A 12,641-nucleotide genomic window follows, 5' to 3' on the forward strand; every position below is an offset into this window, starting at 1 on the left:
AGCTTCCCCGATCCTCCCCCACGGGCTGTGTAAACCTGTGGCTTGACACACACCACGTACAGCTCACTGGGCCGACTCACCCTGCCTAAACGTCTCCTCCCTCCCTGGAGAAGAAGTAGGAGGACTGTGTCTTCTCCAGGTCCTGCCTCCTGCGCGGGGAACCACCCGGCACAACAGGCCCTCCTCATCTGTGTCCGGCGGACCTACTTCCAGTAAGCTCCATGTTGGAAACATTGTCATTCTCAAAGGCAGGCAACCAAAATATGGCTCTGTGTGTTTGCCAGCGTCCAAATAAGAAAGGCTAATCAGAGAGCACCGGGAAATGAAAACAGCCAGATGTGTTTGCGAGCAGAAGTCCAGGAGCACAAAACCCCTTCCAACGGGGGTGACGTGTGTTTTCCCAGCGATTCAAGATGAATATATGTTTATTAGGCAGAGAGAGATTTAGTGGGTTTCTCAGCTAATGCTGCAATTTTAAATCCATTTAAGATAATTTTCTTTATCTTGATTCTATTTTTCTCAGTAACCAGGATACGCAACCGATTTGTCCAAAACCCATTTGAAAAAGGAATAAAGCAGCCTAACCTCGGACACGCTCTCCACGGGGAGGAAAGAGACACGACAACTAACAGAAGACAAAGAACCCGTGAAGTCAACACGGTCACCGGCCCAGAAGACAGGTTTCCCTCCAGCGTCCCGCTTCTATGACTGATCCCTCTTCTCCACTTTCCAAGGAGAAAAGTAATTCTTAAATCTGAGCCCACAGAACAAAGACCTTTTGTGAGGCAACCAAGACGCGAACAAACTGATTAAAAGAGAAAACTCTCAAGGGGTGGGGGGTGGGGGTGGGTGAGCCTGGTGGTGGGTATGAAGGAGGGTGTGTGTTGCATGGACAATGAATTCTGGAACACTGAAAAGAAATTAAAAAAATACAAAATAAATAAAATAAATTTATAAAAAAAGGTAAGACTCTCCAACAGAACAGTGGACGTTGAAACAACCACGGAATGCACTTTCTCACCCACCAGCGTGACACGGCGTTTTTGAAACACCAGGACCCAGTTTGCGAAGGGTCAGGTAAGAGTCCCCCAAGAGTGCAGACGGCCACCAGCTTTCTGAAGGACAGAACTCCAACATCAATCTAGAGATTCCAGAAGTACCCCTGCGATATGGCCTGGGGATATTATACTTTCAGAAGATAAATACCAATTCACTGCAGACAGGGACATGAGTGGGAAGATGCTCATCAAGCGGTTATTTATAACGACGACAAACTGACAATACCCTAAATTTCCGACGACAGAAATAATGATGCAAAACGGTCATAATGATGATCATCGTTAATCATAATTAATGACATCAGCAAGCACTCACGAAATCATATTAAATGAGAAAAGCGTACAAACAATGCACATGCTCATAATCTGTACAGAAAAACTGACTCAAACACAAGATGCTAAGATTTGACTGACTGCCATCTCTAGGTAACGAGATCATGGCAAGTTTTGTGTTTTACTGAAGACTTTTTGTACTGGGGACTTTCCTGTGTGTTTCTGGGTTACTTTTAAAAAAAAGTCAAGACTTCAGGGGCACCTGGGTGGCTCAGTGGGTTGAGCCTCTGCCTTCGGCTCAGGTCATGATCTCAGGGTCCTCGGATCGAGTCCCACATCGGGCTCTCTGCTCGGCAGGGAGCCTGCTTCCCCCCTCTCTCTGCCTGCCTCTCTGCCTACTTGTGATCTCTGTCTGTCAGATAAATAAAATCTTTTTTAAAAATGTCAAGACTTCATTTAGATAATATTTCATAATCCACAGGACTTGGTTTGTGGACTATGCAGGAGACAGAGGAAGGCGGAAGCCCTGTGCTAGTGACAAAGGACATGAGACCCTGTCGCAGACTCGGGTCCCCACCCATCCTGGGAGACAGCGGGCCGCTCTGAATGACTGAATCACAACTTACTTGGTGGGACGATAATCCGGAATGGAACGATCCAGTGAAATTTTCTCACTGAGGTAGGAATTGTAGCCATACTTCTCGTGAGGTCCCTTGGCTTTCTCCTCTTCAGCGGGCGAAAGGGTAGCAGGAAGGCCCCCTTTGCCCCGCCCGCCATAGCCTTCAATGAGCCCAAGGGACTTGGATAAGCCTAGAAAAAGGAAGGAAAGACAATTATTAGAAAGCCACCACATCAGGGTATGTCACTCAAACTCAGACACATGCTTTGACGGCAAGTCTCACATGACCTGTCACGGCTTATTACTTCTCGAACAGACAATCAAGGAATATGCCCTGAACGCATTTGTATCATTGAGAGGAAGGTCGGGGCAACAGAGAGTTCTGGGGCTACGTGTAACTCCCAGGTGGGAGCCTCTGCCTCCTCTGCAGAACGGAGTGGACGGGGTCTACAAAACCGAGAGACTCTACCCTGGGAAAAAGGCAGACCAAGAAGGACACAAGCAATGGGACAGATGCAGGGCTCCCGGCCGGGCCTGTTTTCCTTTCTCTGCGGGGCAGGGAGGACCAGCCTCGGCACTCCACGAGCTACAGGCACGACCCAGAGAAAGAACAGCCATCGCGGAGAACAGCCAAGCCAAGGTGCTCTGGCTTCGTCTGGACAGAGGACGACGCACAGACTGATTTTATCCCGAGTTTAAAGTGTACAACAACCTGACACATTTCTTTACCTAATGGTTTTATTTAAATTCCATCTAAATGGTGAAAGAAAATGCAGAATGTTTCAGAACACATCACAGAGGTGGGAGAAACCCCACAAGGATGATAACCACGCCAAGTGGAGGGGGACGCTTCTGTAACGGGCCGCACTGAGCAATGGCCTGTCCCCAGGACGGTGGCAGCTTTACACCTGCTGTCCCATCACATAATAAACAGCTTGATGAGCAATTGTGAAATCCAGGAGTTACGGCAGGTTTTACCTCTCAGCTAGGAAACCTTGGTTGTTAAGGGCTCTCACTCCCTTCCGTCATCACGAAGGCTCAGGCTACTCAGCACTGCTGTGGGCATGCACACACACACACACACACACACACGTGTGTACATGCACACACACACGTGCACACACAGGTACACATGTGCACACAGGTGCATGTGCGTGCACAAACACACGTGCACACACACACGCAGGTGCACGCACACAGGTGCGCATGCACACACACGTGCACGCCCAGGTGCACACACACACGAGTGCACAGGTACATGTGTGTGCACAAACACGTGCACATGCACACACAGATGCACGCACACAGGCACGTATGCGTGCACACATGCATGCACAGGTGCACACACGAGTGCACAGGTGCATGTGCGTGCACAAACACACATGCACACGCAGGTGCACACACAGGTACACAAGCGCGCACCACTTCATCCAAAGAAGTCCCACTCCTGCTCCTGGCAGGACGTACGCGGAGCAGAGATGTAAACCGTGCCCTCTGCTCCCGTGAGGGGCAGCCCAGAGCACTGAGGACAATTCGAACCTCCCAGAAAGGCACCCAGCAAACCTGTCAGAGGCCAACGAATCTGCTCCCGTCACAGAACGGCGCTCTGTCACACAGTGGCAAGACGTGCCTGCTTCTCTGGAAACAGAAATGCGTCTTCTGTGACATCAAGATCAAAAAGCGAAGGTCCAGCAAGCGGCTCAGAGTTGGCCACAGGTGAACATCATTTTCCTGCCAAAGAATCATTCCCACTGGCCGCTGGGAGCTTCAGGAGCCCTGACCTCTATCCTGCCGGCCATCATCCCGACAGAGCACCCTCGGCTGGGTCATTCCAGCACCAGGTCATTCCAGCACCGCCCACTTGCTTCTCGGGCACCAAGCTCCCATCCCGCGTCAATGTGCCACCGACATGCCAGTCACGCCGCCTTCGCCATGCTCCCAGATCGGTAAGAACGCCTCCCAGTCCAGTGCAAACGCCTGCTCTGGGTGCTGAAATCACTTGTCATCGGACATTCCTAGTAGGAACGTAAGTCAGGGCAGTGACTCTGGAAAACAGTTCAGTAGCTCTTCAAAATGCCAAGTGTCATTTTACCATATGACCCAGCAACTCCACCCCCGGGTGGACACCCAAGAGAAGTTCTGCCCACACAGAACCCTGGACAGAAACGTTTGTAGGAGCATTATTTGTATTAGCTGAGCGTCTGTCAACTGACGAATCAATAAACAGAATGTAAAAACATACTGTGGGACATTATTTAGCAAAATAAAAAGGAAAGAAGTAGTGATATACACCAGGACGTGGTGAACCTTGAAAACAAGACGCCAAGCACACCATGCTGGTCAGAAAAGACCACATACTGTACAATTCAATCTATACGTAACGTACACAACAGGCACATTTCCGGAGACAGAAAGTAGATCAGTGTCTGTTTCGGGCTGAGGGGACTGGGGCAGGCCATGGGGAGTGGCTGCGGGTGTGTGGGGGGTGCCTTTTTGGATGGTGACCATGTCCTGGAGTTAGACTGCAGCAATATGTGCAGAAACCTGGGAATATACTAAAGAGGAAAGTGTTTCAAGTTCTTGTAAAATCAGAACAATGCAGTCCTAGAATTTAATTCTCAGTACCATTTTTCATGAAGGAAGAAACCCACCAAGGCCAAAGTCATCATGCGGCCCTTCCTCCCTTGAGGTCAGACTTTTACCGGGGACGCGCGGCTGCAGCACAGAGAAGGAAAGGACGAGTCTGAGGCGCGCCCTGCACACTCCCTGGAAGGGGCTGCCAGGACGGACCGCAGATGCCGGCGGCAATGACAGCCGCCGCTCACAGAAGAGCGACCCTGCGCGCCGGGGACCCCGCTGGCTGCTTTACACGACGTGTGCTACTGTTTTATCGAGTCTCCTGCCAAACCTCATGAGGAAGGCATTATTTTGATCTCTGCCAAATGAGGACACTGGCCTGAGAATGTAGTCCCTTGGTCAACGCTCCACAGCCGGTAAAGGAAGGCCGGCCGGGATTCCGGGTACAGTTAGAGACACAAAGGAGAAAACCTCGCCTCTGTGACACCCGAGGAGACCGATTCCAGGGCTCTTCCAGAGAGGACACGGGCCTCATTTTAAGGCAGTGCTGAGACTGACCGAAAGGAGAGCAGAGACTGGAGAAGTATTTAAGAGACGCTGTCACAAGGCAGAGACAGACAAGTGTTCGGGTAGGAGAGAAGGAGGCAGTAAGCGAGCCCGGCTCCCAGCGTGAGGACCAGCTGGGGACACCAGCCCCAGAGACGGCACATTCAGAAGCGAGTTTGATGATGAGTTCCACTCCGCACAGGTGGTCTGTCTACAGGACAGACCTGGGACATTCTGACGGAGTCGGGGTCTAGTGCGAAGCTGAAACACGTGGGAATGGAAGTTAAGATGGAGGACAAAGCTCAGGAGACGAGCCAGGAAGCCAGAGCCTGGCAGGGGCTGCAGCCCTGATGGAAGCAGGGCTGCTGGGGTGGGGGCAGGGGTCGAGCAGCAAAAAGGAGAAAGAAAGATGATGCTTCGGAATTTCAACGTATTTAGAGCAGGAACTGCATCCTCTGAAACTCAGATCTTCTCCACAGGGCATCCCACTGAAGCTACCCTTGAAACCCAAGACTTCAAGGACCGGAGAAATAGCTCAGTATGAACCAAGTGGTTAAGCTCCTCGCTTGTCCTCATAGACCCAATCAACCGCCCTCTCTCCACCTGCTAATGGTCACTGCTTAGGGCTTAATTTCTCTAATGGTTTTATATCCATTTCTGTATTAAACCAGCAAGGCTGATGTTACCAGGATCACTTTAGAGATAACGAAATGAGGAGGCTCAGGAGGCTTAATTACGTGACCTTCCAAAAGTAACAGAAATGGAAGAAGATGTCTCCACCCGCCCCAGCCTCCAATACACAAACAAATGTTCAATCCAGGAAGTTCTTTAGGAATCTTCGGTGATGACAGTGGTAAGTTGATGGTAGTGAACTCATTAAGAGGATACCATACAGCAGTGGAAATGGTTAGCTTGCCAGGAAACAGATGACTCTCCGAGACACGCTGTCAAGGGGAAAGCAAGCATTAATGCGTATAATGCCATTTATACAAAGTCTCAAAGGCTAATTAAAACATAGGTCAGAAGTTTAAATTCATAGAAACCAGAAACTGCAAAAAAAAGACTAGATCATCACTGGGAAGACACACTGGGACCTCAAAGGTCCTGGTACTGCTCCACTGGAAAGCCGGGAGGATTCACTCCTTCATTTCTATAATAATTCGTTGTAGAATTATTCTCCGACATGTATGTGATCTATATAATGGATGCCATTTTGCATAATAAAAAAAGATCACGCACGGACTACTGACAGTAGTTCCTCCTTGTCTTGTGCACTTTTGCTCACCCACCTGGAGTTTCCCTTTTTCTCACTAGTCACAAACTCACCCTTCCATGCTGTTCTTGCCAGCACGGGGCCCACGGGTCAAGGCGGGAACCACTGGAAGGGGACATGACTGATCTTCAAGCCAACAGAGCGGCTTCCGAGCCTTTCTCTCATCTCATCTGTTTGGTTTGGTTTTAGCACATCTTTTTCTTCCCTTAATGACAAAGGCCTTCTTTTGGCCATTAAATGCCGTCTCCGCGCTAAACTGCATCTCAGCTGTGTTGACCCAGCATCTTCCGCGGGCAGCCTCTCCACTGGAGGCAGAAGGGCCAGGGAAGGGATTCATTTTAAGATGGCAGTGGAGCGGCGCCTGGGTGGCGCGGGCAGTTAACCATCTGCCTTCCTTCCGCTCAGGTCGTGATCTCCAGGTCCTGGGCTCGAGGCCCGTGTCGGGCTCCCTGCTCCGCGGGAGCCTGCTTCTCCCTCTCCTCCTGCTTTTGCTCTCTCTCACGCTCTCTCTATCTCTCTGTCTCAAATGAATAAATAAAAATCTTTTAAAAAAAAATAAAATGGGGGGTGCCTGGGTGGCTCAGTGGTTTGGGCCGCTGCCTTTGGCTCAGGTCATGATCTCAGGGTCCTGGGATCGAGTCCCGCATCGGGCTCTCTGCTCAGCGGAGAGCCTGCTTCCCTCTCTCTCTCTCTCTCTCTCTCTGCCTGCCTCTCTGCCTACTTGTGATCTCTGTCTGTCAAATAAATAAATAAAATCTTTAAAAAAAAATTAAAAAAAAATAAAATGGATAGGAATTAAGACTAGGAATGCACACCAAATGCCACCATGAACACAAAGGGAATGACGGTTCCCAGGGCTATTTTTCTTCCCTTTCTGGGGCATTATTTCTTCCATTATGAAAAGCACCCACTTAGCAGCCCCCCAAAAGATCACTCTTCACAGTGCGATGTGACAACTATGAATTATGTATTTTGTGTTCCATGTGCTCCCATTTTCCCCCCAATTGAATCTGCCAGAAAGGTTCAACAAAGCAGCAAAAATTTTCACTGGCATTTTAATGTGCTCACTTAGCAGGCCCCTGAAACTACTGGCAAAGATAAATAAGAATTCAAGATCACCAACAAGGCTCAAGCTGATCTTCTACTTAGCCAGGAGAAGTCACCCCTGGGGCCAGCTGGCATGACTCCACATACCCGGAACCTTCTCTTCTGGAAGTGCCTCTGCAGTCTGGCCAGAAGCAACCGAAGCCACTGCCAACCAAAATGCACGTACGGGCATGAACGTCCCAACTGGCAAAGGGAAGAAGAAGAAGGAACAGGAGGAGGAGGAGGAGAAAAGAGGGAAAGAGGGGTGGTGCCCGGCACTCAGTCTAGAAAGACTCCTCATTCCCTCCTTTGGGCACGGCCTTCCGAGTTATTCAGCTAAAGACCGCCGAGCCGAGGGGGATCTAGGAGGCAAGATGCCGAAGAGGAAGGAACAAGCACAAAGTGAGCTCGTCGTCCCACAGAACCTCGACTGAGTAGTCGTCATGTTGCTCCCCACACCCACTGTCACCCTGCCCTCCTGCTTCACATCCCAGGAGACAGACCTACAGAGGTAGCATCAGTGGCTTCCATCGGTGGACGGGCGGAGAGAGAAGTTGGGGTGTGTCCTCTCCCAACTCCCTCCCAACGGGGCAGCCGTTGGGTCGCCTGCTCTATGCCGCTGTTGCTACAAGACATCCCTCTCTTAGGGTTCACCTGGGGTTACAGCTAGCCCTGTGTTCCGTCAACGGCTCCCCCCTCCCCCTTCCGTCCCTGGTATGCCACCTGCCTCCTCCTCTTTTGTGAGCCACAGCGGAGTCACCATCCCTTGTCATTTTTGCTGCTCTCTCGACCTCGGTAACTATTTTTGCTAGCCTCTCTTCCATCACCTCTTCTGGGTATGCCACCTGTTTCCTGCTGGCATCCTAACACACACAGCATCCCACTGAGCCCCTGGGGATGACTCTTCCCAGGGTGCCACGTCTACACCCTCCCCTGAAGGGTATGGGTGTGGTCAACCCAGTGCCCGATACATAGGAAGGTCTTCACAACTGCTGAACACGTGGACGAGCAGAGAGAGGTCTGAGATCAACTCAGAGCCTCTACAACAAAGTTGATGTTGAGAAAGAACACGAAATACCCATGAGATAAATGTCTACTACGAGAAGAGCGATGCAAACAACATATGCTCGTTGTAGTTACAGTCATAAAGAAGAGAGTCTACACCAAGGAATGTCACAGGAAAATCAAGCCTGAAAAAGGCCACTTGGTTTGGCCACGGAAAGGGCCCTGGTGCCCTTAAAGACCGCCATGCCCATGAATAGGCAACCCCCAAGGCAGAAAAGAAAAGAGGTGGGAAGCAAGCTCCCTCCTTGGTCAGGATCCCAAAGCTGGAGTATGTCGAGGGTCCCGTGTTACAAGCAATAACCCACCAGAATACATAATGTAAAAAAAAAAAAAAAAAAAAAAGTGGTATTTATAAAAGTAACAAATGTTGCAGAATATCTAGAAAGAACTTTAATAGGGAGAAAGTTATAAAATTCTACTGGAGGGAATAAAATGAGACCTACTGAGCTTAGCAGAGAGAGACATTTTTGAAGGTTCGGCCACAAAGACACAACATCCCCTCTTTAATGGACAGGTTAAACAGAACTCCATATGAGATTTCTATTTTTTTTTTTTCAGGAACATAATAAAAATTCTAAAATCACCCCAGAAGAACACAGAGGCCAGAAAATAGATTAAAAAAAAATAAATAAAAAGAGGAATCATGGGGCAGGTTGCTGTCTCCAATACTAAGTTCGAGAATAAAGGAATAATAACACAACAGGTGTGGTCCCTGCGAGGAAATCCCACATCTACGCTGGGAAGCGAGGCTCTAATGTATTGTCTTCCTCAAACAGTCATCCAGTTCTCGAACACGAAGTCACCGACATAACCGCCACTTTTGAAATTTGAGAAACCCCTTCTAGTCCAGTTGGCTCGACAACCAACTTGTGGATAACAAAGAAGCTTCGTGCACCTGGCACAGAGCCGGGGGATCCCTGGGGGCACATCTCTGATAACCCCGCAGCGAGACCCCATCACTCGGCCCGTGTCTGTCTCTGGCTGGGCCCAAGCTCCCGGGCTCCATGGCGGCAGTGGAGATAACGGACCACGGCTGTAAATCACGGCCGCGCGGCCTTCCCACCTCCCTCCATACAACAGGACATAATTTTCTCCAGGGTTACAGTTTAAACTTATGGGTTTACAGATAACCGGTATCATTCTTCTAGAAATAGGGACGGCGCTTACAACCGACACACAAACTCCGGGACAGATAGAGGTCGTGGTGAGAGGCAGCCTGGCGTCTTGTCAACTCACGAAGCTTCTCATCATCGGGGCGGCCGCAGCCCCCGCATGTGCAAGCGCGCACACACACACACACACATACACACACACCCCAGCCCACGAGGCCGGCATGTCCCGAGGCCCAGCGGGGTGAGCGTGTGTTACGGGGTCTCTGCAGAGGCCTGACGCCTCCTAAAGGTCCCAGAGTCTCAGGGAGACCCTCCACGATGCTCAAGTTGTCAAACTTACAGACAGTCAGGAAGTGGCAGCCATAAACGTAACAGTGAGCTGTCATTCCAGCCCTGGATTCCCAGCCAGCACCTCAACAGGGAGGACTCTGGAGAAGTGAGTGAAGAGGGGCCGGCCAGGAAGAGCCTCCACCACGAGCTGGGAAAGTATCCCCGGAAAGCTCTGATAATTAAGACAGTGAGACAATAGAATAATAAATGACAGGCACATCAGTGAACAAAAAAGGTAGGCTGGGGGCCCCTGTTAGGCATTTCTACGGCTCAGGTCATGATTCCAAGGTCCTGGGATCAGAGCCCATGTCGGGCTTCCTGCTCAGCGGGGAGTCTGCTTCTCCCTCTCCCTCTGCCTCCCACCACCCATTCTCTCTCTCTCTCTCTCTCTCTCTCTCTCTCTCTGTCAAATAAATAAAATCTTTAAAAAAAAATGAAAAAGGAAAGCCAGCCTGGAAGTATTGCCAAAAGAAGATAGCCCCATGTTGGACACAATTATTAGTGATAATTAGTTAAGCTCGCAAATGTTTGTTAGATGCAAAGCGCTATACTAAGCACTTTAATCATTATTATACAGTATTTATGTTAAACAAATATGCCAACTATATCTGTGCTATATGTACATATTTTTGTTAATTCCCGTAATTTACATAGACGTGTTTTTTCTAATTCATTACCCCAGTGACTCCTGGGGCTCGCTCATCTGTATCTCGACTCTGGTCCTTCTCTGCATCTCTTCCAGCGCCTGGATTCAAGCTCAAGTCCTCTTTCTTGAGCGATTACCGTCAGCCTGAACCACGCTTTAGAGTGACCGGGAAACAGGGAAGTCTGATCACTGCCTACTTAAGATTCATCAGCGCACAACTGCCGTTCTAGAAAAAAAATCCAAGATCGTCATGTGATGTCCAAAGCCACTCACTCGTGGCCCCTCCCCAGCCTCATCCACCACATGCCTTGTTTTAGCCATCGCCTTCTTCCGATGCTTCTAAAGTCACTGCCCCTTTGTGCCTCTGCCAGTCATCCCTGCTGCTCGACACAGTCCCACAGACCCTTTCTGAACACCGCCCTACCCAGAAAGTCAGACGCTGCTCCCAGGTGGGAATCACAACCACAGCATTGTTCCTGTCATGTCAGTCCACGTCCTCCATATAACGAAGTCATCACTGTAACTGTTTCTGCTGTGTTCGCCCCACTTCCTGCGCACAGGAAGGCCTCTCTGCGTCTTACACCTGGTCTGCACCTAGGAAGCGCTTCACACGCATTGCACAGAGGAAGGAGCAGCCGGATGAGAAAGGCATTGGATAAACGGCAGAGTAAGTGAATGGGTGCATTGCAAGCCGGGCCGGCCCGCTGTTACCCAGTTCTAGGGCTGATGCGGACATCTCCTGGGATGCGTCAGCAACCATACCAGTAAGCACCGCTTCATAAACTCATACCGCATCATTATAAAATCCCCGGTTCATATATTAGTATGATGAACTTGACATTTGTTGACATCAGCATTATAATGATTCTGACATTTTCGGTCCTGTATCCTCAGTGCTTCCCAGATACGATGTCCAAAGGTTACGTGAGTCTTAGTATCCAGAATGTGCTCACAGAGTTCAACTATGTCAGCTGCTTCTTGGTGCAAAGGAACTGAATGCATTGTTGCCTATGTCAAAAGGCAACAGCATACCTGGGGTCCAACACAGAATCCTGAGTTGGAAGGAAGGAAAATTCAACTGTTTCTCCACACCCCCATCCAGCGCCAGAACTCTAGAGAGATGCGCCCGTGTTTCTACTACCTTCCTCTCAGAATAAAGAACTCACCGCCCAGCACAGCAGGTCATCCCTGGCTCATCTGTCGTGCATATGATTATGCTCTCATGTCCCTGTCAATATTGCTGCATTAGCATGACCTGATCCATCATTTTTTCCAGGCTAACCATAGCCACCCCTTCAGTCATCTCTGTATACCCACGTTTTCCAGTTTTCCATGATTTCTTAGTCTGCTCAGGCAGCTACAACAAGATACTGTACATCAAGAGACCTAAACAAAAGAGATCTATTTCTCCATTTGGGATGCTGGGGAGTCCCAAAGTAAGGCACTGGCATATTTGGTCGTTGGGGAGGGCTCTCTTTTTGGCTTGCTGATGACCGCCATCTTGCTGTGCCCTCACACAGTGGAGCAGGAGCAAGCTCTGGGGTCTTCCTCTTCTTGTCAGGGTACCAGTGCCACCATGGGGACACCACTCCCTTAACTTCATCGGAACCTACCTACCTCCCGAAGCCCCCACCTCCTAATTCTATCACGTTAGAGATTAGGGCTGTAATGGGCGAATGTGGCGCAGGAGATTCATGCACGTACTCGATAACTCATGGTCATCCCCTGCCGAATTCTGTCCTAGACGACAAAATGATGACTAATAGGGTCTTTGGATGTGGGCTCCCCCCGGGAGCCCAGAATACTAGAAGTACATTTTTGCCCATTAACCAAACTGTTCATGCAGCATTTGCAATTCCAAGAGATATGAATCATTGTTATGTGCTTGAAGTGCCTTTGGAACAAACTGTCCATAAATTTTCAAACTGCAGTTTTATACAAAATGACATATCGTACATGTATTATGAACTTTAGACTTCCCGGAATCTTTCTACATAGATTATTTAATTTGATCCTCAGAACAGCCCCATCCACATTCAGCAGTTAAGAAAAGGAG

The 12,641-nt window shown here is 49.5% G+C and overlaps 1 protein-coding gene across 1 annotated transcript in view; it reads right to left on the minus strand.

The window, feature by feature from the left end:
- The window catches only part of GALNT17 (polypeptide N-acetylgalactosaminyltransferase 17), a 419,652-nt gene that overhangs the window by 261,407 nt on the left and 145,604 nt on the right, over window positions 1-12,641 (minus strand). Inside the window, exon 2 of the mRNA XM_004761697.3 lies at window positions 1,958-2,141. Coding sequence (XP_004761754.1) covers window positions 1,958-2,141 — 184 coding nt within the window. The remainder of the gene's footprint in view (window positions 1-1,957; window positions 2,142-12,641) is intronic.

The sequence above is a fragment of the Mustela putorius genome, unplaced genomic scaffold (assembly GCF_011764305.1).
Source record: "Mustela putorius furo isolate JIRA1106 unplaced genomic scaffold, ASM1176430v1.1 tig00000139_pilon_pilon_pilon, whole genome shotgun sequence".
NCBI lineage: Eukaryota > Metazoa > Chordata > Mammalia > Carnivora > Mustelidae > Mustela > Mustela putorius.